Source organism: Gopherus evgoodei, chromosome 2 (genome assembly GCF_007399415.2).
Source record: "Gopherus evgoodei ecotype Sinaloan lineage chromosome 2, rGopEvg1_v1.p, whole genome shotgun sequence".
In the NCBI taxonomy this organism is placed as follows: domain Eukaryota; kingdom Metazoa; phylum Chordata; order Testudines; family Testudinidae; genus Gopherus; species Gopherus evgoodei.
Window position 1 is genome coordinate 212,878,446 of NC_044323.1, and position 23,333 is coordinate 212,901,778.

The 23,333-nt window shown below is 41.9% G+C and overlaps 1 protein-coding gene across 3 annotated transcripts in view; it reads left to right on the forward strand.

The window, feature by feature from the left end:
* The window catches only part of MIB1 (mindbomb E3 ubiquitin protein ligase 1), a 116,762-nt gene that overhangs the window by 20,973 nt on the left and 72,456 nt on the right, over positions 1-23,333 (forward strand). For 2 of the 3 annotated variants that reach the window (XM_030552902.1, XM_030552900.1), the window contains exons 5-11: positions 1,811-1,877; positions 3,211-3,415; positions 4,303-4,347; positions 11,454-11,637; positions 12,009-12,153; positions 16,336-16,469; positions 17,519-17,626. In XM_030552902.1, the coding sequence (XP_030408762.1) occupies positions 1,811-1,877; positions 3,211-3,415; positions 4,303-4,347; positions 11,454-11,637; positions 12,009-12,153; positions 16,336-16,469; positions 17,519-17,626 (888 nt within the window). The remainder of the gene's footprint in view (positions 1-1,810; positions 1,878-3,210; positions 3,416-4,302; positions 4,348-11,453; positions 11,638-12,008; positions 12,154-16,335; positions 16,470-17,518; positions 17,627-23,333) is intronic. The other variant, XM_030552901.1, reaches the window with a different exon arrangement.

Genomic DNA, 23,333 nt, shown 5'->3' on the forward strand with positions numbered 1-23,333 from the left:
TCTAAGAGACTGACCAATATCCAAGGGTTCTCAAACTGGGGGTAGGGATCCCTCAAGAGGTAGCAAGGTTATGACATGAGGGTCGTGAGCTGTCCACCTCCAACGCAAACCCCACTTTGCCCCCAGCATTTATAATGGTGTTAAATATATAAAAAAGTGTTTTTTTAATTTATAAGGGGAGGAGGTCGCACTCAGAGGCTTGCTATGGGAAAGGGGTCACCAGTACAAAAGTTTGAGAACCACTGTGTTACACACTGTAGTTTGCTGTGAACACAAGTGTTTGAAACAGACTACTATGTGTATTTACTATATACAATCCTAGTAAAGTAGATGAAATCTTGAAATCAAGTCTTTTTATGGACTCAGTATAGTACAAATAGTCTGTACTGACAATATACTTCATCTGTACTGGTACTGTATCAGAAGAGCTGTAGGAGTATAAAATTTGGTGCACAGTTTTAAAAATGAATATATATTTATGCTGGCATCTGTTCTCATGCATGTATATATAATATCATAATTAAATAGTGGCATATATCTTTAAAAAGCTGAGAATTTATTTGAGAGAAGGATTCAAATCATACTGTTTCTAGTGCCTAGAGATAGTAGTGGCTAGGAGGTGGTATTCTGTGTTTAAAGGGATGTAAGCATTATATTTGTCACTATCTTAAGGATCAGGAGAGACATGAATGTATTTCAGTTCATCTCTCTTTGCAAGAGACCTGGGGAAGTGGGAGAATGAGATAAGGCCTTTATGAAAGCACGTTTGGCTTGTATATCTTCCACCACCTGTTCTTTTGTTCTCTCTCCCCCATTACTATAGTCTGAATTGCATTGCCCAGTCAGTTTTCTCTTCCCATCCCTTCAAACATAGAATGACCTTTGCCTGATGGGAACTGTGTTCCATAAAGAGTAACACCAGATGGCAGCAATTGGGATTAGGGGATATGCAGAAGCTAAATGAAGGGGAAATTATGAGAACTTTTAATTGGGTTTATACAGTAGCCGTTCTTCACATTTAATTTTTTTTCATATTATGGGACAGGCCCTTTTGGAGAAATAGCCAGTAGAACTTTTTAAATAAAAAAAAGCTGATGTTAGTTCAACACAGAATTCTGAAAGCAACCAAAATACCTTTTTATTCTGCTTTTTCTGATATTCTCCAGGGCCCAGAAGTTAGAAGTCAAGTTTTACTCCTCTATAATAAGTTAAAATGAATGTCATAAACATTTTACACAAAAAATGTATAAGCTTTATAATGGTAACACTGACAAATCCTTACCCAAGCTGATGCTGCACAGGCAAGGCTATCGTGTCCAGTAAGGTATTCAGACATACCTGATTTCTGTAGTGTTAATTTTGTGTTCTTCCTCTACTTGTATTGATTTTTTTAAAAAAAGAAACGTAACATTGTGAAACAGTGTAAAGCTTCTCTTTGCAATTCTAATAGCAATTATGAATTGATGTCTCTTGGTCACTGTAGCTTGTCAGATCTTGAAAGCATTAATTTGAGCATTAAATTTAAAGCATTTAATAATACTGGGTAAAATTTATGAAATCCTATCAATGCCCAGGCCTGTCTTAAAGAAATAGGTAGTAGAAATAGATGGGTTACAATTTTGGAAAATATTTGAAATTTTCTTTGCATTCAGAATTGGCGTAATCCATTTATTTTTGTATGCATGAGCTTTTCAGCTCTGCATACAATTCAGCTCTGATATTTGTGTATTTCTGTTCTGATTTCACTAATTTATGTCAACCTGCAAGTTCACTCTGTTAAAACTAAAGTTGTCTAAATATCTTTCTTTAGTCTGACCTGAAATGTGTTCAGGATGCCAAAGGAGGCTCTTTCTACAGGGACCACTGTCCTGTGCTAGGTGAGTTGGAGAAGGAAAGAAATAGTTTTAAGTAAATAGAAACACATTAGTGTCCCAAGTCAGTGTTTGTTTGAGAACTGAACCAAAGTAAATCAATGTTCCTTAGCGGGATGCACAAAATAATTGAGATTTGAATGGTGGCATTTCTGTGCATTATCATGTTTAAATGCTGCAATGATAATTGGTATCTTAATTGAAATGTTTTAACTGTAGAGATGTTTGATGTCAAACAGTATACCAAATATGTAGCTGGTAAGTTGTTAAAGTTGGCTGTCTAGTTAATGTTTCTGGCTTGCATGTGTTCAGCATTCACATTTTTCTCTTAATATCAAAAGATAACGGCACAGTATTGTAGAATGGTTTAAACATCATTTTAATGCAATATTGCAAATTTGATCATAAACAGGAAGTAATCAGCATTCACATTTCTAACTAAATATCTATAATTAGTCATAGTGGCTTATTTTGTTACATAGGTTGTGAGCTATTCTATATACCGTATATGCTTGTTCATAAGCCGAATATTTTGGGTAAAAAAATGATGCATCAAAGAGCGGGAGTCGGCTTATAAACGGGTCTACACCAAAATTTGATGATTTTAAACTCTATGGAATCATTGAATTGAATATCTAATACATTGTTTTGTTTACCTAGAGCATCTGCAGACATGGAGCCCCTCAGCTCTCTGGGGCTGTGGTTCGCCATACCCAGCCAATGGGAGCTGTGGGAAGTGGTGCGTCACGTTCCGCAACTCCTATTGGCTGGGAATGGCAAACCGTGGCCACAGGGACCTGAGGGGCTCCATTCCTGCAGACGTTCCAAGTAAACAAAACATCCTGACCCGCCAGCAGCTTACCCTGATGGCCAGGAGCCAAAATTTGCCAACTCCTGAAATAATAGGGTCGACTTATGAAAGGGTAGTACATTTTTGCTATTTTTACCTAACCATCTTGGGGAGTCGACTTATAAACAAATGGGCTAATGAACTAGTATATACGGCAGGTTCTATATACAATCTGTACACTACACTCACCACTCTAGTATCTAAGCTGTGTGTTGGTATATAGGTGTACTTTATTACAAAAGTAGTTGCAGGCTGTCTTTGGTTTTTGAAGTGTAGGTGAGTTAAGAGATAAGGTCCAGGGAGGTTTGGTGCAGAATGTATTATAGTGTATATAGTAGACCTTGACTTAAGAGGGAAAGGAATGTGCGAAGTAGCACATCTTTAAAACTGTGCACTTGGCAGGTGTTAGCTATCTTGAAGTTACCTTTATTACACTTACAGATGTTGATTTGGATATTGAGTGTTCTTGTTTCTTTAATTCAATTTCAGGTGAGCAAAATGGTAACAGGAATCCTGGTGGGTTGCAGATTGGTGATCTGGTAAACATTGACCTCGATTTAGAAATTGTACAGTCTTTGCAGCATGGTCATGGGGGATGGACTGATGGCATGTTTGAGACCTTAACCACCACTGGCACAGTTTGTGGCATTGATGAAGATCATGACATAGTAGTACAGTATCCAAGCGGCAACAGGTTTGTTATATATTCTCAAACCTTTCCTCTGACAGACTTCCTTTAACTTCACAAGTTGCAGGGCCTCAAATTTTTTTTTGCTCTGCTTTGTTTCTCACCACATCCCACCATCCAAATAAGAGTTTCTGTCTTCTTCTTGGCTTGTGTAATAAAGGGTTCCCATCTACTAGAGCCCAATGATAAAAACTTTTCTAGCATGTGTAAGAGGTTTTGATGGGAAAGAGATTATTTGCCATATTCTCACCTTTAAATTGCCTTTAGTTTAATATTTGTGGTGTTTATGATGTCTTTTTTTCTAAAATACCCTTTACGTTTTATTTTAATGTATGTTGTCTGTCAGATAAAGGTATTTATTAAAGTTATTACTTAGATAATTAATTAAAATGGTTACTTCCAAAAATTTCACAGTATGAATGTTTCACAGCTCCATGCACTAAGCATCAAGCCATGATCGCATATAGCTCTCAGTAGTGTATCTGTTTATTTCTTTAGTCTGTGTCCTAAGAGAGCATTTTTTGAGAACTAGTGTACTACCATGCAGTAGAGGTTAATGTGATACTTATGTCCAGCATGAAGGCAGACAATCCCTTAATTCATATGTAATACATATTGCCAAATGTGACCACTGGAGAACAAATTAAGACTTCCAGTAATTTCAACATGTCTATACTATATTCTATACTTACTCAGTTTTATATTTGGAACAAAATCGTAAAGATAAATATAGCCTTGCTCAATAAATATACTTTGAGATGCTTAGATTTATTGTTATGCGATTTCACAGCAGAGTCCATCTGCTCAGTGTATTACTTTGTACTTCGTATCCTTGTTTCTCTTCCAAATTGTTAATCCAAGCTGCAAATTTATCGCCTCTTGGGTTTGAACAGGTTCTTGCTTTCTGAAGATGCTGCTCTTACACAGGAGAGTGAGGCGTAAGTGGTTCTGATCACGAATGGCTAAGCTCTAGAGGATATTGCTTTTCTGATATGTGAGCATGCATTGCCTTCCCAGTTTGCTAATGTAGTAAAAAGCAGAAGGAAAGTCATGTGTAGCTGAAAGTGATGACTTACTTTTCTCAACCTAAATATGTTTGTTCAGTTACATTTGTGACGGGTTGGATCACAGAAACCCCCTGGGAGCTGCCAACTGATGTGCCAAGACTACTTCTGCCCCTGCTTTCCCTGCCCTCCCAGCTTGGGATTTCAGTGCCCTGCCTGGTTTGAGCCAGACCTGCTAGTCTGCTGCAGACCCAGACCCAGGTCTGAACCACATTCCCTAACAGCTGTAGGCTTAAACTGAAAGCAGCTTAAGAAGTGTTCCTGTCTTTAACACTCAGATGCCCAACTCCCAATGGGGTCCAAACCCTAAATAAATCCGTTTTACCCTGTATAAAGCTTATAAATTGTTCATCCTCTATAACACTGATAGAGAGGTATGCACAGCTGTTTGCCCCTCCCCCCCAAGTATTAATACATACTCTGGGTTAATTAATAAGTAAAATGTGGTTTTATTAAGTACTGAAAGTAGGATTTAAGTGGTTCCAGAACAGAATGAATTACCAGGCAAAATGAAATAAAATAAAACATGCAAGCCTATGACTAGTACAGTAATAAAACTGAATACAGATAAAATCTCACCCTCAGAGATATTTCAATAAATTTTTCACAGACTGGGCACCTTCCTAGTCTGGGCACAATCCTTTCCCCACTTCAGCCCCTGTTCCAGCTCAGGTGGTAGCTAAGGGAGTTCTCATGATGGCTGCCCCATTTGTTCTGTTCCACCCACTTACATAGCTTTGGCATAAGGGGGTAATCTTTTGTCTCTCTGGGTCCCGTCCCCCCCCAGTGGAAAAGCACCAGGTTAAAGATGGATTCCAGTTCAGGTGCTGTGATCACATCACTATAAGACTTCATTACCCACTTGCCAGCACACAGGTATACAGGAAGACTTACAAGTAAAGAGAGACATCTACAGACAATTGTCTAGGTTAATGGGAGCCATCAAGATTCCAAACCACCATTAATGGCCCACCTTTCCATAATTACAATAGGCCCTCAAAGTTATATTTCATATTTCTAGTTTCAGATACAAGATACAAGAGTGATACATTTATGTAAATAGGATAACCACACTCAGTAGATTATAATAGGCCTTTTGTAAGATAATGATACCTTAAAAGAGACCTTTTGCATGAACATATTTTAGTTACATTATATTCACATTCATCAGCATATTTTCATAAAATCGTATAGAATGCAATGTCACAACATTAAGTTACAATAGCTATTTGGATTTTGTTTTTAATAAGTTATCTTAACTTCTAGGCAACTGTCTTTCAGCAAACCATTTAGTTGTAGGGAGAAATGATGTAAGTCCTCCAGTCTCATGATTTCTTAGAAGATATACTCATAGACTTATAGACTTTAAGGTCAGAAGGGACCATTATGATCATCTAGTCTGACCTCCTGCACAAAGCAAGCCACAGAATCCTACCCATCCACTTCTATAACCAACCTCAAACCTATGTCTGAGTTATTGAAGTCTTCAAATTTTGGTTTGAAGACCTCAAACTGCAGAGAATCCTCCAGCAAGTGACTCATACCCCAAGCTGCAGAGGAAAGCAAAAAACCACTAGGGCCTCTGCCAATCTGCCCCGGAGGAAAATTTCTTCCCGACCCCAAATATGGCAATCAGCTAAACCCTGAGCATGTGGGCAAGACTCACCAGCCAGCACTCAGGAAAGAATTCTCTGCACTAACTCAGATCCCATCCCATATAACATCCCATCATATACTTTGTGTGATGATATTAAAAGGGAGCCTGTAACTTGTTCATTGAAATATAGAGGCTTCTTACACAAACACATATATTTGTAATCTTTGTATTTCTCCAAAATAAGAGAGCTCCATATTTCTAAAACAAAAGTGACTGGAAAGAGAATTGTATAGTGCTCAAAAGTGTTAGGCCAGGGGTAGGCAACCTATGACACACTTGCCAAAGGCGTCACACAAGCTGATTTTCTGCGGCACTCCCACTGCCCAGGTCCTACCCACTGGTCCAGGGGGCTCTGCATTTTAATTTAATTTTAAATGAAGCTTCTTAAACATTTTAAAAACCTTATTTACTTGACATACAACAATAGTTTAGTTACATATTATAGACTTCTAGAAAGAGACCTAAAAAAAACATTAAAATGTATTTCTGGCACGCAAAACCTTAAATTAGAGTGAGTAAATGAAGACTCAGCACACCATTTCTGAAAGGTTGCTGACCCCTGTGTCAGGCACTTGATTGAGGACAAATTCCTTCCCTACCATAGTAACCTTTTAAGTAACAGTTTGATTACAAAATCTGCTTTTGGTTTACTGGGGCTGTGGTACTAGACACACACAGAATATCTGCAGAAAAATAGCTCTGGATGCACATGTTTCTCTTAGGGCATGGCTGCACTTGCAAATGTTGAGCTCTTTGAGTTAAACTAGTCTTCATAGAGCGCAGTAGGGAAAGCACTGCAGTCTGTCCACGCTGACAGCTGCAAGCACACTGGCGTGGCTACATTTGCGGCACTTGCAGTGGCATTGGGATCGGTGCATTGTGGGCACCTATCCCACAGAGCACCTCTTCCCATTCTGGTGCTGTGGCTTGTGGGGAGGGTGTGGGGCATTCTGGGTCCTGTCCCAATGCCCTGTGATGCATTGGTTTGCGTCCCAGCAATCCCTCTGCTTCTATCCACAATTGGCACCATCTTTCAATGTTTTTTGTACTGCGCGCTCTGCGCCCGAACTGTGAGGAATATGCTGATGAGTCTTGCCAGCACATCACGTTTGGCAGTCGTTATTCCTTAAGATCCAAAGTGACAGTGAGGACTCCTGATATTGACTTGAGTAACACATACAACACGGGATTGCTTGTGGCATTCACAGACTTGCTCACCACCGTGGAACGGCGCTTTGGGGCTCGGGAAACAAGCACTGAGTGGTGGGATCACATTGTCGTGCAAGTCTGGGATGACGAGCGGTGGCTGCAGAACGTTCGGATGAGAAAAGCCACTTTCATGAGACTGTGTGATGAGCTCGCGCCCACCCTGCAGCACAAGGACAGGAGATTGAAAGCTGTCTTGACGGTGGAGAAGCGGGTGGCTATTGCAGTTTGGAAGCTGACAACTCCAGACAGCTACTGATCGGTCACTAACCAGTTTGGAGTGGGGAAGTCGACCGTTGGAATCATGTTGATGCAAGTTTTCAGGGCCATTAATCGAATCCTGCTCAGAATCATCGTGACTCTGGGTAACGTGCATGACATTGTGGCAGGCTTTGCACAAATGGATTTCCCTAACTGTGGAGGGGCGATAGATGGGACACACATTCCAATTCTGCCACCAGCCACCTAGCCTCCGAGTATGTTAATCAGAAGGGCTATTTCACTGTGGTTCTCCAGGTGCTTGTGGATCACAGTGAGCGTTTCATTGATATTAACTCAGGCTGGCCCTGAAAAGTGCATGACGCATGCATCTTTCGGAACACTGGCCTGTTAAGAAAGCTGCAAGCCAGGACTTTTTTTTCCCAGATCAGAAGATCACCGTAGGGGAAGTCAAAATGCCCGTTTTGATCCTTGGAGACCCTACTTACCCTTTAATGCTGTGGCTCATGAAACCCTACACAGGGAGCCTTGACAGCCGCAAGGAGCAGTTCAACAGGCTGAGCCGGTGCAGAATGACTGTGGAGTGTGCTTTTGGCCATTTAAAGAGCTGCTGGCATGCTCTGTGTGGGAAGCTGGACCTGGCCAATAACAGCATCCCTGCGTTCATATCCATGTGCTGTACCCTCCATAACATTTTGTGAAGAGAAAGGTGAAAGATTGACTCAGGCATGGAACTCAGAGGTACAACACCTGGAGGCTGAATTTGAACAGAGAGCAGGGCTGTTGGAGGGGCCCAGCGCGGGGCTGCAAGGATTAGCGATGCCATGAGGGAGCAATTTGAGGCTGAAAGCCACCAGTAATGTCTGGTGCCCTGAATGGGAGTGAAGTGCAGTGGTTCCAATGTTAGTAGGAATCTGTGTTTGCTACGTATGATACACTGACTTGCAGTGCCTGTTGCTTTCCTGGGCTAAGGCATCTTTTACTTCATAAAATAATAAAGAATGTTTTCAAAGCAAAAAAATCCATTTATTGAAAAGAAACACAACTGCTTGGGAAACAGAAGGGGCAAAGTGGTGAGGTGGGGAATGGTACAATCACAGTTTTACATATGTCCTGTTATCATACTCAGCCTTCCTGTTTGGAGTGCTGTGCAATGGGTGCTGCACTTCAGGATGGTTATACTGCGTGGTAATGGGGGTTGAGTGCAGTGGGTAAGGGTTGTAGTTTTCAGGGCTGGGTGGTGAAGCAGCTGGTGTTGGAGGCAGCTGGTGGTGATAAGAACCCAGATGTTGGGGAAAATGGGTTGGAGGTGATGTGAGGGCACAAGGGAAAGAGTTTTGGGACAAGGGCTGTAGGTGGAGGGTGGGTGCAGTAGTGCTCTGCCTGCATAGCTACGAGTGCCTAGATTGAGTCCACTTGGCATTCCATGATGCTTATCAGCCGCTCCGTGCTCTGGTGCTGGCGACCCGCATTCTGCTGGCAGATCCTCCTTTTGTTCTCCTGCCACTTCTGGAATTTTTTGATTTTCATTGCAGCATGTCCTCTTTGCTTCTATGTGGCCACTTCCTGATTCTTTGCAGCCTCTTGGCCGGTGATAACATGGACGGCTGAGATCTCAAGGTTGCATCTGTAAAGGCAAAATGCAACACTTAACAGAGGCAGCATTGTTCAGACCAGACAGAGTGATGATTCCCCCTTACTTAAGGAGGGCAAGCACAGCCTACACAATAACATAAGTTGCCCATCCCAAAGCACATAACCCTTGGAGCCCCAAAATGGTGAGTAAGCAGAGTCAAGGGAGACTGATTCTTTCATGGCTGTACTGTCCTCTGGGTTTCTGTGCCTTGGGGAGAGCCAACAGCTGCAGGGCCACCTATACTGAACACTGTCCCCACATTTTCCATAGGAGTTCGTCCTGGAAGAAATCTCACTGCTGAGGGTGACCTGGGAAGCAAGGGAGGGTCTTCTACTGCAATGCGGCTTCCGCCTTGGCCCATATGCAGTTTGCCTGTGTGCAGCAATGGTCCCCCTGCCCCTCACGGCACAATGGCGCAGACATGTTAGCCCGACTGGGACAAGGACCACCGTGGCTCTCCCACGAAACCTGCGCAAGTTCATTGCCCAAGTTCTGGCTGATACCTTTGAAGAGATCACTAAGGCAGATTACCGCGATGTGAGAGAGCACATCAACGCCCTATTCCGCATCTAGGCAGGCATGCAGCCCTAACCCTCCTCACCCCAAGAGCCCGCACTGAATAACTTCCTTCCCTAAATAAAAGCCGCTTACCGGGAACCTCCTCTGGTGTTTGTCCTTCCCCAAGCACCGTCCGCTGCGACTGGCTACCTTCCTCCTGGCTTGAGAACAGCTCCTGGCTGCATGTATCTAGGGATGCTGGGGTGTCTTCCTCCTCGTCAGCACCCTCGCTCCCACTTTGCTGCTGCTCCTCCTCCTCGTGCCTTGTTGGACTGGGCTCTGAAGTGTCCATGGTGGTACTCAGAGTGGAGATGGGGTTACCCCCCAAGTATCGCGTTCCGCTCTTTGTAAAAATGGCAGGTCACAGGCGCAGCACCGGAGCAGCTGTTTGCCTTGCAGGCTTTGCCGTAGGCATTCCGCAGCTCCTTCACTTTAACCCTGCATTGCTGCGTGTCCTGGTCATGGCCCCTTTCCATCATGTCCCTTGATATCTGCCCTAAGGTATTGTAATTCCTAAGGCTGTAGTGCAGCTGGGTCTGGACAGCTTCCTCCTCCCAAACACTGAGGTCTAGCACCTTGCCATTGCTCCATACTGGGGATCGCTTGGTGCGTGGGGGCATAGTCACCTGAAAAGATTTGCTGAGAGCACTCCACGCCTGGCTGAGCAAACAGGAAAGGGATTTCCAAAATTCCCAGAGAATTTAAAGGGCTGGTCTGATGGTTGGTCAACTGAGGGCAGGGCAGTAGAGTTCAAACTGATGACCAGAATGGGTAGAACAGGCATTGTGAGACACTTCTGGAGGCCAATCAGAGCGCATTAACAGACTAGGGCATCCACACTGGTGCCACAGCGCTCCAGCGGGGGCGCATCAAACATTCCACTTGCCGAGGTGGATTACCAGGAGCACTCTAGCTATGGAGTCAGAGCGCTCTGCATGCCTTGCCAGTGTGGATGGGTTGTGAGTTAGAGTGCACTGGGCTGCTTTAATGCTCTCAAACTCACAAGTGTAGCCATGCCCTTAATCATGTGCTGTTTTTTTAAGTGAATATAAATTAGCATAAAAAAACCTAAGTGCACACAAACCAATACGTTGCATAGTACAAATCAAAATAGTTTAACCAAATGTCTGGTTGCAGGCTATACATCTACTTGAAATAGCATTTTCCTGTCTGTCGAACCCCATCTCTGAGGAAAGAAGAAAACCCTATATTTAGATTCCAAGCCCTCTCCTTTCCCTATCAGTTCTTGTCAGAGCAATCCATCCTTATCAGTTATCCTGGGTTCTTCCCTTTTCTTACTGTATTTTGAGAGGAATGCCAGACTCTTAGGCCAGTAATCCCTACTCTAGGTGATGAGTCCATCCTCCCCACAAGCAAACAAACCAAAACCCAGTCACTACACAGCTGCCATTATATGGCTGGTAGCTTTTCCCCTCAGGCTGCAAGAATAAACTATGGGAACGTTCTGACTGCTTCAGGTGCACTTCTCAGAAGATTACCCTTGCAGCCACCTGCTGGTAAACTAAGTGGAAATTTATGGGGAAAGTGATTAACAGCAGCTAAGCCATAGTGTCCAATCACACACATTTCTGGGCACAAAAGCACAACTTAAGGCAACAAGTAACCTTTTAAAATATAGCCCCCACTTTTTATATTAAAAAAGAAAAAGAAAAGATCATTAGTTTGAAATACATTATTTTCTAGGTGGACATTTAATCCAGCTGTTCTCACCAAAGCCAATGTTGTCCGAAGTGGAGATGCTGCTCAAGGTGCAGAAGGAGGTACCTCACAGTTTCAAGTGGGTGACCTTGTTCAAGTTTGTTATGATTTAGAACGAATCAAGCTTCTTCAAAGAGGTCATGGAGAATGGGCTGAAGCAATGCTCCCCGTAAGTATGTGTGTGTACACAATGGTATGTTGCTATGGTATTTTTAATTACACTTGGAAATGGTTGAACCTTCAAATTATTGGAATTGGGGTGACATTTAGGCCTTGTCTAGACTAGGGAAAAAATACTTTTCAGTTGAATTAGCTAAGTTGAGCTGGTATAATTCTGTGGAAAGCCCTGCTTAACTGCAGCATAGACTCAGTTTAACAATCTGCCTAGGCTATAACTCAGCCTGTTAAAATTAAGGTGAAGGTGTTACTGATATTAAAGTGGGGTTTCAAAAACCCTTTTACTTTATAAAACTGCTCATATGCTGTAATATGTTAACATCTAAATATCTTTACTTGGTCTTTTCCTTGTCCTCGATACAGACTTTAGGTAAAGTTGGCCGGGTCCAACAGATTTATTCAGACAGTGACTTAAAAGTAGAGGTTTGTGGGACCTCTTGGACATACAATCCAGCAGCTGTCTCAAAGGTGGCATCAGCAGGATCAGCTATAAGCAATGCATCTGGTGGTAAGTGTGTGTACTATTTAGGAATGTGTGGTTTTGGTAAATAAAATTGTGTAAACTTAAAAAATTGTTAATAAATATTGGTATGACGCCTATATGAAGCAAGAATAATAATCTCTAGGAATGTAGTTCCTACTGATGCTGGGGAAAACGCCTGTTGCAAAAGAATTTCCATGCTGGATCATACCTGTTGTCCATCTAGTCCAGTATCTTGCTTCAGAGGAAAGTACAAGGAATCCTATAGTAGGCAGATGTGGGATAATCTGCTTCTCAAAAAAAGTGTAATCTTCACCTCTATTTGCTGAAAATCTAAAGCACTGTTTATCAGAATACAAAGAAATAGTTCCTAAAGGCCCAGAGTCAGGATTAGAGTCCCATTGTGCTAGGCACTGCAAACATGTATAATATTCTCTGCTCCCAAAGCTTACAATCAAGAGGCGATAGGTGGGAGCAAGGTAAAGATGTAAAATGGATTCTGTGACTTTCAGAGACCTCCATGACATTTTCAGCTTCAGCCCGGTACCCTGGAAGGGGGCTGGAGCTGTTAGTTCCCTTTCCCCCACAGTTACGTCCCCCCCTTTTTTTTTTAAAGTAAAAGTCAGACAGGTCTGTGAATTTTTGTTTATTTCCCATGACCTGTCTGTGACTTTTACTAAAAATAACCGTGACACAATTATAACCTCAATTATGAGGCAGGAAGAATAGATATACCCAGTCTGTCTTCTTCATACTGTTCTTTATTTTGAGGTGGACTCCTGAGAAACTTTTTTATTATTAAACTTGTGCTTTCCTCTTTGGGCATGCCTTGAGTCTCCTTTGCTCGTCATATTTGGCTTTGATGCCACAAAAACATTCTGGGTAGCTCTCATACTTTTTCCCATTGTCTCCTGTTGTTGAATGCTAAGTTAAATTTCCCTAATACATATGAATTTCCTGTGAGAGATACAGTTATGCTGCAGTAGCAGATGAACTATGCGACTGGCACGTCACTTTGTGTGTAAAGCCCTGGAGGAAAGTCTGTATTTTTAATTAACTTCCTCTGAAAAAGCAGAAAGCCAATATACCAGCCTGTAAATCTGTAACATTTTTCCTGTTTCAGTCCCATCTATTTATAGATTCATAGATTGTAGGGCTGGAAGGGACCTCGAGAGGTCATCAAGTCCAGTCTCCTGCCCTCATGGCAGGACCAAATACTGTCTAGACCATCCCTGATAGACATTTATCTAACCTACTCTTAAATATTTCTAGAGATGGAGATCCTGCAACCTCCTTAGGCAGTTTATTCCAGTATTTAACCACCGTGACAGTTAGGAAGTTTTTCCTAATATCCAACCTAAACCTCCCTTGCTGCAGTTTAAGCCCATTGCTTCTTGTTTTATCTTTAGAGGCTAAGATGAACAAGTTTTCTCCCTCCTCCTTATGACACCCTTTTAGATACCTGAAAACTGCTATCATGTCCCCTCTGTCTTCTCTTTTCCAAACTAAACAAACCCATAGGTTCATAGGTCATGTTCTCAATACCTTTAAACATTCTTGTTGCTCTTGTCTGAACCCTCTCTAATTTCCCACATCTTTCTTGAAATGTGGTGCCCAGAACTGGACACAATATTCTGGTTGAGGCCTAACCAGCGCATAGTAGAGCAGAAGAATGATTTCTTGTGTCTTGCTCACAACACACCTGTTAATGCATCCCAGAATCATGTTTGCTTTTTTTGCAACAACATCATACTGACTCATATTTAGATTGTGGTCCACTATAACCCCTAGATTCCTTTCTGCCATACTCTTTTCTAGACAGTCTCTTCCCATTCTGTATGTGTGAATATGATTGTTCCTTCCTAAGTGGAGCGTTTTGCATATGTCTTTATTAAACTTCATCCTGTTTACCTCAGACCATTTCTCCAATTTGTTCAGATCATTTTGAATTATGACCCTATCCTCCAAATCAGTTGTAATCCCTCCCAGTTTGGTATCATCTGCAGACTTAATAAGCGTACTTTCTATGCTGATATCTAAGTTGTAGATGAAGGGCTTGTCTACATCAGAAAGTTGCAGCGCTGGTGAGGGAGTTACACATCTGCAGGGCATCACCAGCGCTGCAACTCCCTGTTTGCAGCGCTGGCCGTACTCCCGTTTTGTCTCGGGTGTAGAGGATCCAGCGCTGGTGATCCAGCGCTGGTAATCCAATGTAGACACTTACCAGCGCTTTTCTTGACCTCCGTGGAAGGAGGAAGCCTCTGGTAATCAAGCTGGTCTCCTTCCCCGGTTTGCTCTCTCGTTCCCGGAACCCCGAGCAAGCAGGTCTCCTTCCCTGCGGTTTGCTGGGTGGCTCCGGGAACGCGAGAGCAAACCGCGGGGAAGCTGGTCTCCTTCCCCGGTTTGCTCTCTCGTTCCCGGAACCCCGAGCAAGCAGGTCTCCTTCCCTGCGGTTTGCTGGGTGGCTCCAGGAACGCGAGAGCAAACCGCGGCGAAGCTGGTCTCCTTCCCCGGTTTGCTCTCTCGTTCCCGGAACCCCGAGCAAGCAGGTCTCCTTCCCTGCGGTTTGCTGGGTGGCTCCGGGAACGCGAGAGCAAACCGCGGCGAAGCTGGTCGCCTTTCCCGGTTTGCTCTAGCGTTCCCGGAACCCCCCTTGAAGCCGCCCAACAGCGCTGCAGTGTGGCCACATCTAACACCACTTGCAGCGCTGGTTGCTGTAAGTGTGGCCACTCTGCAGCGCTGGCCCTATACAGCTGTACTAATACAGCTGTAACAACCAGCGCTGCAAAATTTTAGATGTAGACATGGCCGAAGATATTGAACAGAGCCGGTCCCAAAACAGACCCCTGCAGAACCCCACTTGTTATACCTTTCCAGCAGGATTGGGAACCATTAATAACTACTCTCTGAGTACGGTTATCCAGCCAGTTATGCATTCACCTTATAGTAGCCCCATCTAAGTTGTATTTGCCTAGTTTATTGATAAGAATATCATGCGAGACCGTATCAAATGCCATACTAAAGTCTAGGTATATCACATCCACCACTTTTCCTTTATCCACAAGACTCGTTATCCTATCCAAGAAAGCTATCAGATTGGTTTGACATGATTTGTTCTTTACAAATCCATGCTGGCTATTCCCTATCACCTTACCACCTTCCAAATGTTTACAGATGATTTCCTTTATTACTTGCTCCATTATCTTCCCTGGCACAGAAGTTAAACTAACTGGTATGTAGTTCCCTGGGTTGTTTTTATTTCCCTTTTTATAGATGGGCACTATATTTGCCCTTTTCCAGTCTTCTGGAATCTCTCCCGTCTCCCATTATTTTCCAAAGATAATAGCTAGAGGCTCAGATACCTCCTCTATTAGCTCCTTGAGTATTCTAAGATGCATTTCATCAGGCCCTGGTGACTTGCAGGCATCTAACTTTTCTAAGTGATTGTAAACTTGTTCTTTTTTTATTTTATCTTCCAAACCTGCCCCCTTCCCATTAGCATTCACTATGTTAGGCATTCCTTCAGGCTTCTCGGTGAAGACCGAAACAAAGACGTCAATGAGCATCTCTGTCATTTCCAAGTTCCCTGTTACTGTTTCTCCCTCCTCACTGAGCAGTGGGCCTGCCCTGTCCTTGGTCTTCCTCTTTCTTCTAATATATTGATAAAAAATATTGTTTCCCTTTATTCCTGTAGCTAGTTTGAGCTCATTTTGTGCTTTTGCCTTTCCAATCTTCCCCCTGCATTCCTGTGTTTGCCTATATTCATCTTTTGTAATTTGCCCTAGTTTCCATTTTTTATGACTCTTTTTTTTATTTTTTAGATCATGCAAGATCTCATGGTTAAGCCAAGCTGGTCTTTTGCCACATTTTCTATCTTTCCTACCCAGCGGAATAGCTTGCTTTTGGACCCTTAATAGTGTCCCTTTGAAATACTGCCAACTCTCCTCAGTTCTTTTTCCCCTCAGTCTTGTCAAAACCACTCAGGCAGGAATCCTAACTGTAGAGTGAAACTGATCATCTTTGAGTAGATTTGAAGTTTCTGAACTTATGAGAAACTGATGTCAGTGAGTTAGAGCTTTGTAGTGTTGAGGTGGTATACTAAGTGATAAACTGGCTACTTGTGTAAGTCTCTTCAGATAGGAAAAACAGCCAAATTTGTTGTTCTCTGTTTGGAGTTGTGATCTTACGTGCTTTGTTTGATATCTGTAGAGAGATTGTCCCAACTTTTGAAGAAACTGTTCGAAACACAAGAATCTGGGGACCTCAATGAAGAACTTGTTAAAGCTGCTGCTAATGGAGATGTAGCTAAAGTGGAAGATTTGCTAAAGAGACCGGATGTGGATGTGAGTGTCTCTCTTTGTGTGACTTCTAACGCACAGGAAATACAAGAAGTCCCAAATCCTCTGCTGGGGATTCCCCTTACGTGGATGAATCCTCTGTGTGCAGAGAGCTGGCATAGCTGGCACCTGTGCCTCTCTTCCACAGCCTCTGGAGGTAGGGGAGGGGCTAGAAGCCACTGTATTGCAGCCATTCACAGTGAACATATTTTTTTGTACCATATGGCATGAATTAGAGCAGCCTTCAAGCTATTCTAAGTAGGGCTGAGGTAGAGAATTGAGTAGTCATAAATGGAGGCAGTCCTTAACTTCTTTTATCATCTGGGTGGCTTTGTGGGATAGGGAGAACCATCCTCATCTAGGCACTTCCCTAGGCTGCTGAGCCAATCGAGCTGCTAGCTTGTTCTTCCTGATGATCTTGCATCACAGAGGAGAAGCTTCTTCCTCCTCCCTATAGTCAAAACACTTCAGAATCATAGGGCTCAGCTTGGTTCAGAATGTGTTTCAGTTCCCAATCAAATACATATTTTCTTTTTAATACTTTTGCTTTTGAGGTCCAAAGGTTGGACATCACTGGCCTTAAACGTTAATTTGAATTTTAAATTAATTCAGATTTATACAAACAATAAAAAGGAGTGTACATCATGGCTGTAAATCCCCTACCATAAATTAGGGGAAAAATAAATTCTGCAGAACACAGCTGATTCCCTTCCAAGAAACCTGATTCTCTTCAAAAGTCCACCTTTGCAGCAGCCTGACTAAAATCTTCAAGCTAGCAATTTAAAATTAAACTTGGAAAAGACCTAATAGATTGTACTGTCCCCAAATATGGTCCCCTCTCTTTCTTTCTCTATTTGAAAGCTGCTCAGATGTTTGGTATGTTAGCCCTGATGGAGATGATTTAGTAGGCAGAGTGCAGGTAAAATGAAAGTTTCACAGTAAACGGTTTTTAGAGCATGGATATTTGCTGATATTATTGGTATTAAATATCTGATATGTATGTGTATATATTAATGTACACTGTAAGTCAACTTTTATTCTTAATATACTTTCAGGTGAATGGGCAGTGTGCTGGACACACAGCTATGCAAGCAGCCAGTCAGAATGGACATGTTGACATTTTGAAATTACTTCTGAAACAGAATGTGGATGTGGAAGCAGAGGTAATTTAATTTAAAATATGACTGTGTTTTGTTAACTACTAAGTTCAGAGGTTTGAGCATTTGCCTGCTAAACCCAGGATTGTGAGTTCAATACTTGAGGGGGCCATTTAGGGATCTGGGGCAAAAATCTGCCTGGGGATTGGTCCTGCTTTGAGCAGAGGGTTGGACTAGTGACCTCCTGAGGTCCATTCCAATCCTAATATTCTATGATTCTATACCACTACATCTATTAATCACTTCCATATTTTGGGGAGGGTCAGATGCATTTTATCTTCTGCACTGCACTCCTGCACTTAACATCTGCATGCTTTTTGTGTCCCAAGGCAATATTACATTCTTAGGCCTTGTCTACATGATAAAATTAGGTCAGTTTAACTGCATCAGTCAGGTATGTGAAAAATCCACATCCCTGAGTGGTGTAGTTAAGCTGACCTAAGTCCTCATGTAGATAGTGCTACATTGACAGAAGAATTATATTGCCTCTTGGGGAGGTGAATTACCTATGCCTGCTGCTGTAGTGGTGCAGCAATGTCGCTGAAGCATTTTAAGTATAACTTTTGCCTTTCTTTTTTTACTCCTTTACCTGTCAGGATGATTATTGCAATCTCAACTACACCAGAGATGTAAAAGTAATTTTGTATAAAGTAATACTTGTTTGAGAGGGATACTGATACCAAACCATCAGTGGTCTCAGGAGGTTCTGTGTCACCTATCTTTTCATAAGCACTGGTCTCCATTGGTGGCAGGATCAGGTATGGGGTGAGGGTGGCCACTCTTCCTAGTGGAGTGCTCTTTGTTTAGGATCTGTGGACTTAAAATACAAAAAAGTTAGTGGTGGATGGACAGCAGCAGTAAATTTATGTGCAGTGATATTTTTTGTGAGCTTTCAAAAAAAATTAAATTGAAAATTTTTCATGGCAACATGTCTCTCTTGCTGTGTGTGAGGGAGGATCATATTGTGATTAACGCTGGGGGTCATGAGATCTGGGTTCTATTCTTTGCTGTCTAACTGACTTCTCCATTTCTCTGCAGTAGCATTCTCTTTTGTTAAAATATGGTTTTCTTATCTTAATTGCATTTCATGCCATCAATTAATATTTGTAAAGCATTTTGAGATCTTCTGAAAAGAGAGAAAGTAGTTTTGTTTTCCTGTTGGTCTGAGTGACCAAGATGGCTCCTCAGCTAATTCTGTCATGATCTGTTTTGTAAGGGAAAATAGTCCTTCTCTTGAGGTTAGCAGTTTAGCTAGTGTCATTTATTGAGTGTTTTCACTGGAGTCTTTAGTACTATGTTACTTCTACATAATTACACAGAATGTAGTTTGGCTGAATCATATTGGTTGGCTAATAAAATCCAGGGATGTATGTTTTAATAAACATTATGCCATTTGTTACTAGGTGTAGGATTATTATGCACAAATATGTGAGAAATGTTTCTACTTTTTCTCCACACACCATCTCCCTCATCTACAGGGGAAAAATCTCTGAGGGATAAAATATATTAAATTCTTAAATTCTTTGTAGAATCTTTCTGCCTATGGGAGTGAAGTCTTTATAAAGCGGTAGTTGAACTCCCCTACAATAGTGTTCATTGTGTATTTCTTTTAGCACAGGCAAGTGTTTTTACATACTGAGCACAGAATTGCCTTTTTCTCTAAGTTTTTTCACTGTTATTCAGGGGATGATCATTGAAACTACATTTCCTGAATGCAGGATCATTTGAGGTTCCAAGTTTGTTACAATTCAAAGTAAAAAAATTGATTACCTAGCTCAGTGGCGTCCTGGTCCGTGACTAAAGCTCCTAGACTTTATGGTAATACAAATCATAAAACTGTAGTAGGAAGGAAGCCCAGCCTAAATGTTGAATTTCTTAGGACCTAATTCCTTAAGCAGTATGAATTGTTTTGCACCAGAATTACATAACTGATTCTGGCAGCATAAAGACTAATTGTAAAATTGTATATGATACACCATCTTGTGTGAATGTGCTGGATGAGGCGCTTCCTAACTTCCTTCCATTCATGTGAATGGGAAGCAGCACAAAGCCAGCCCTTTGCATGTGGCATGTAGACAAAACAGGCAGCTGGTAGTGCATTCTCCAAAGTAGATACTTTTCTTATTATGCATACATTATACAGTATAGAGAGGGTTTCACATACTGAAAGTAAAATAGGTTTGAGTTGAAGGAGACGTAGTAACTTGGCAAGAATTGCTCTAGAACAGCTTTGCTTCCGTTTTATTTTTTTTCATGCAAGATGAAGGAATTTTTTCGTGTTTTTCAGAATGATTGTTCATGAGAACTAAAGTTAAATACCTGCTTAGTTATTTAATACTATGCAAAATGCTCTGAAATCATTTTCAGTCCTGTTCATCTTTGGGTATAGAAGAAATTTATCTTAAAGTATATTCAGATGGTGGTTAAACATTTTGTCTTATTTAATTCATATGTATTAAATACTTGTAAAATTGTACAGAAGTGCCACAGATCTGTACTAAAAGTCTGTGGAGGGGTGAGAGAAGACAACTGAAATTTCTCATTTATATTCCCAAATTTGAATTTTCTTTGGAAATATTGGCTTGTTGAATGGGACAAATGGCTTGCCTTTTAAAAAGGCAGTACTTGCTTACCATGATCTGACTTTCTGAATCATATTACGTCACTGAAAAACAGTTTTCTGAAAATCATATACATCATACTCCACTTGAGAGCTGGATTAGGCTTCTAAATAAGTGAACCGTGGGGTCAGAGATGGAGCTTTGATATGCTCTCCACTGGGACTGTTCAAGCAGAGGATCTGCTGGGGCGGAGGGGATGGGTGGATGGGTGCTGGAGGTTGCTGCTATAGCTGGCTTACTGTGTATGGGGAGAGATGCAAAGAGGAAGACTGGTGGGGAAACTCCTAAAAAGAGAATTGCAGCAAGGATCAGGAAGCGGCTGAGTGGGAAGCTAGAGTTCAGCCAGAGCCAGGGAACTGCGGCCAATGGGAGTGGCAGGGGTGGTGTCTGTGGGCGGGGGCAGGGCGCAGAACCCTGTAGCTGCCCTTCCCCCTAGGAGCTGCAGGGACATGCCAGCCACTTCCTGGGAGCTGCATGGAGCCTGTACCCCCAACCTCCTGCCCCAGCCCAGACCCCTGTCCTGCACCCTGAACCCCTCATTTCTGGCCCCACCTCAGAGCCTTCACCCCAGCCCAGAGCCCGTACCCCCTCCAACACCCCAACACCCTGCCTCAGCCCAGAGTCCCCTCCTGTATTCCGAATCCTTTGGCCCCAGCCTAGAGCCCCCTTCCTGCACCCCAAACCCCTCATTTCTGGCCCTACCTGGGAGTCCGCACCCACAGCTGTGTCCTCAACCGCTCCCACACCCCAACCCCTTGCCCCAGCTCAGTGAAAATGAGTGAGAGAGGGTGGGGGGAGAGGGGATGGAGTGAGCAGGGGCAGGGTCTCGGGGAGTGGGTAGGGGGCTGGGCAAGGGTGTTCAGTTTTCTGTGATTAGAAAATTGGCAACCATAGATTGAATAGAGAATGGGAGTGTTAAAAAACTGACTTGGGACATGGGGTGAGGAGTATGTGAATTATAAGGAACACAAATAGGATTGCACTTAGGACATGCTCACTTGAGGTGGCTGCTTCATTGTGTTGTCTCCCCTGGGAACTGATTTAACCTGATACTGAACAGTGATGACTTCTGCTTAATCAGGACAATATGTAACAATGCCACTTAATCAGGATGCATTTGGTTAGTGGCATAGGGCTCAAATGCTTATCTAGGTGTTAGCTAGGGTGACCAGATAGCAAGTGTAAAACATCAGGGCGGAGGTGAGGGGTAATAGATGCCTATATAAGAAAAAGCCCTCAAAATCGGGACTGTCCCTATAAAATCGGGACATCTGGTCACCTTAGTGTTAGCATTCTAGTCTTTCTGCAGAAGTTATTGAATACGTATATAAAAAGTAGATAAAATATTATAAATATTTGTTCAATAAATTTTTTTTTCATTTTAATGTTTGGATTTTTTTTTAAAGGCCCCTTTTATTTGGGACAACTTCTTAGCTAGCTGTTTGGCAGCTCTGGGTAGTACAGTTAAGATCTGCTGTATAGAAAATATGTGGTTTGATATTTTTTCCTTAGAGTAATAACTTACTGAAGTTAGTTCTAGAAATAGTGCTCATATATATCTGGAACTCCACACTTTTAAAATAAAAGCACCTGCATTTATTTTAATGATTCAGTAGTCTTTAAGTTCAGTCTTTTGGTTATGGAAATTAAATGGGGGAAAAAATTAATAGCTTAGTTCATTAACATAGTATTTAAAAGTACTTAAAATTAGCTTCAAAGAATCCTGTGGCACCATATAGACTACCAGACGTTTTGGAGCATGAGCTTTCGTGGGTGAATACCCACTTCGTCAGATGCATGTAGTGGAAATTTCTAGGAGCAGGTATATATATGCAAGCAAGAAGCAAGCTAGAGATAACGAGGTTAATTCAATCAGGGAGGATGAGGCCCTGTTCTAGCAATTGAGGTGTGAAAACCAAGGGAGGAGAAACTGGTTCTGTAGTTGGCAAGCCATTCACAGTCTTTGTCTAATCCTGAGCTGATGGTGTCAAATTTGCAGATGAACTGTAGCTCAGTAGTTTCTCTTTGAAGTCTGGCCCTGAAGTTTTTTTTGCTGCAGGATGGCCACCTTAAGATCTGCTATTGTGTGGCCAGGGAGGTTGAAGTGTTCTTCTACAGGTTTTCGTATATTGCCATTCCTAATATCTGATTTGTGTCCATTATTATTATTATTAGGAATGGCAATATACAAAAACCTGTATTTGACTTTTCATATCCTATTGGTAACTAGTCTGATCATATCAACTTACTTTCTGTCCCTTTGCACATAGACATGTTTTTAATATGTGAACTATTTAAATGTTTTATGTAATCTACATAATTTTAAACTTTTTAAAGCCACAGATTGATTGTGGGAAATAATATTTGGTTTTATAAGTCAAACTGTTCTGAAGACAGCTGTAGTGGAATCCAGAGGAACCTTTTATGAAAAAAAATATTTACTATTTATCATCTTTGATATTTTCCAAATGTTAGTAAGCTAGTGTATGGTAACATATTGAAATATTGCACTTTGCGCACATCTTGACATTAAAAAAAATCCAACAATTCTGTTAATTTTATTTAGCTATTGCTCATTTATATAGCATCCAGTTTTGAATATTAGAATATTAATGATCTTCATATATAATTGTCACTAATTGTAAAGAGTTTATATTTATATGCCCATCAAAGGGCTCATTTAATCGCTTTTTTGCATAGACGTGGCATTGCAATCCTTTAACTCTTGTTTGTCAATTTAACTCTTCTTTAAAAGACTATCTTAAAACATCCTTTTAGTTCTGTATTCATGTCATTTTTTTTCCAGCTTCTCTCTAATTCTATGCTCATCCTATAGAATTTTTTTTTTTTAAATTTTATTAACTTGACAAAAAGTTTATCCTGACTCTTCTTGGAAGACTTTAATAGCTACAGTAAAAGCTGTGTTATCCAGCACTTTACCAACCGGAAAGCTCTAGAAACCGGCGTTTTTGATATCCATTAAAAGTCCGGTTGGCGCAGGGCCAGCAGGCTCTCTACGTGACTCTGTGTAGCTCCCTGGAAGCAGCGATATGTCTCTGCTGCTCCTAGGTGGAGGAACGGCCACAGGGGCT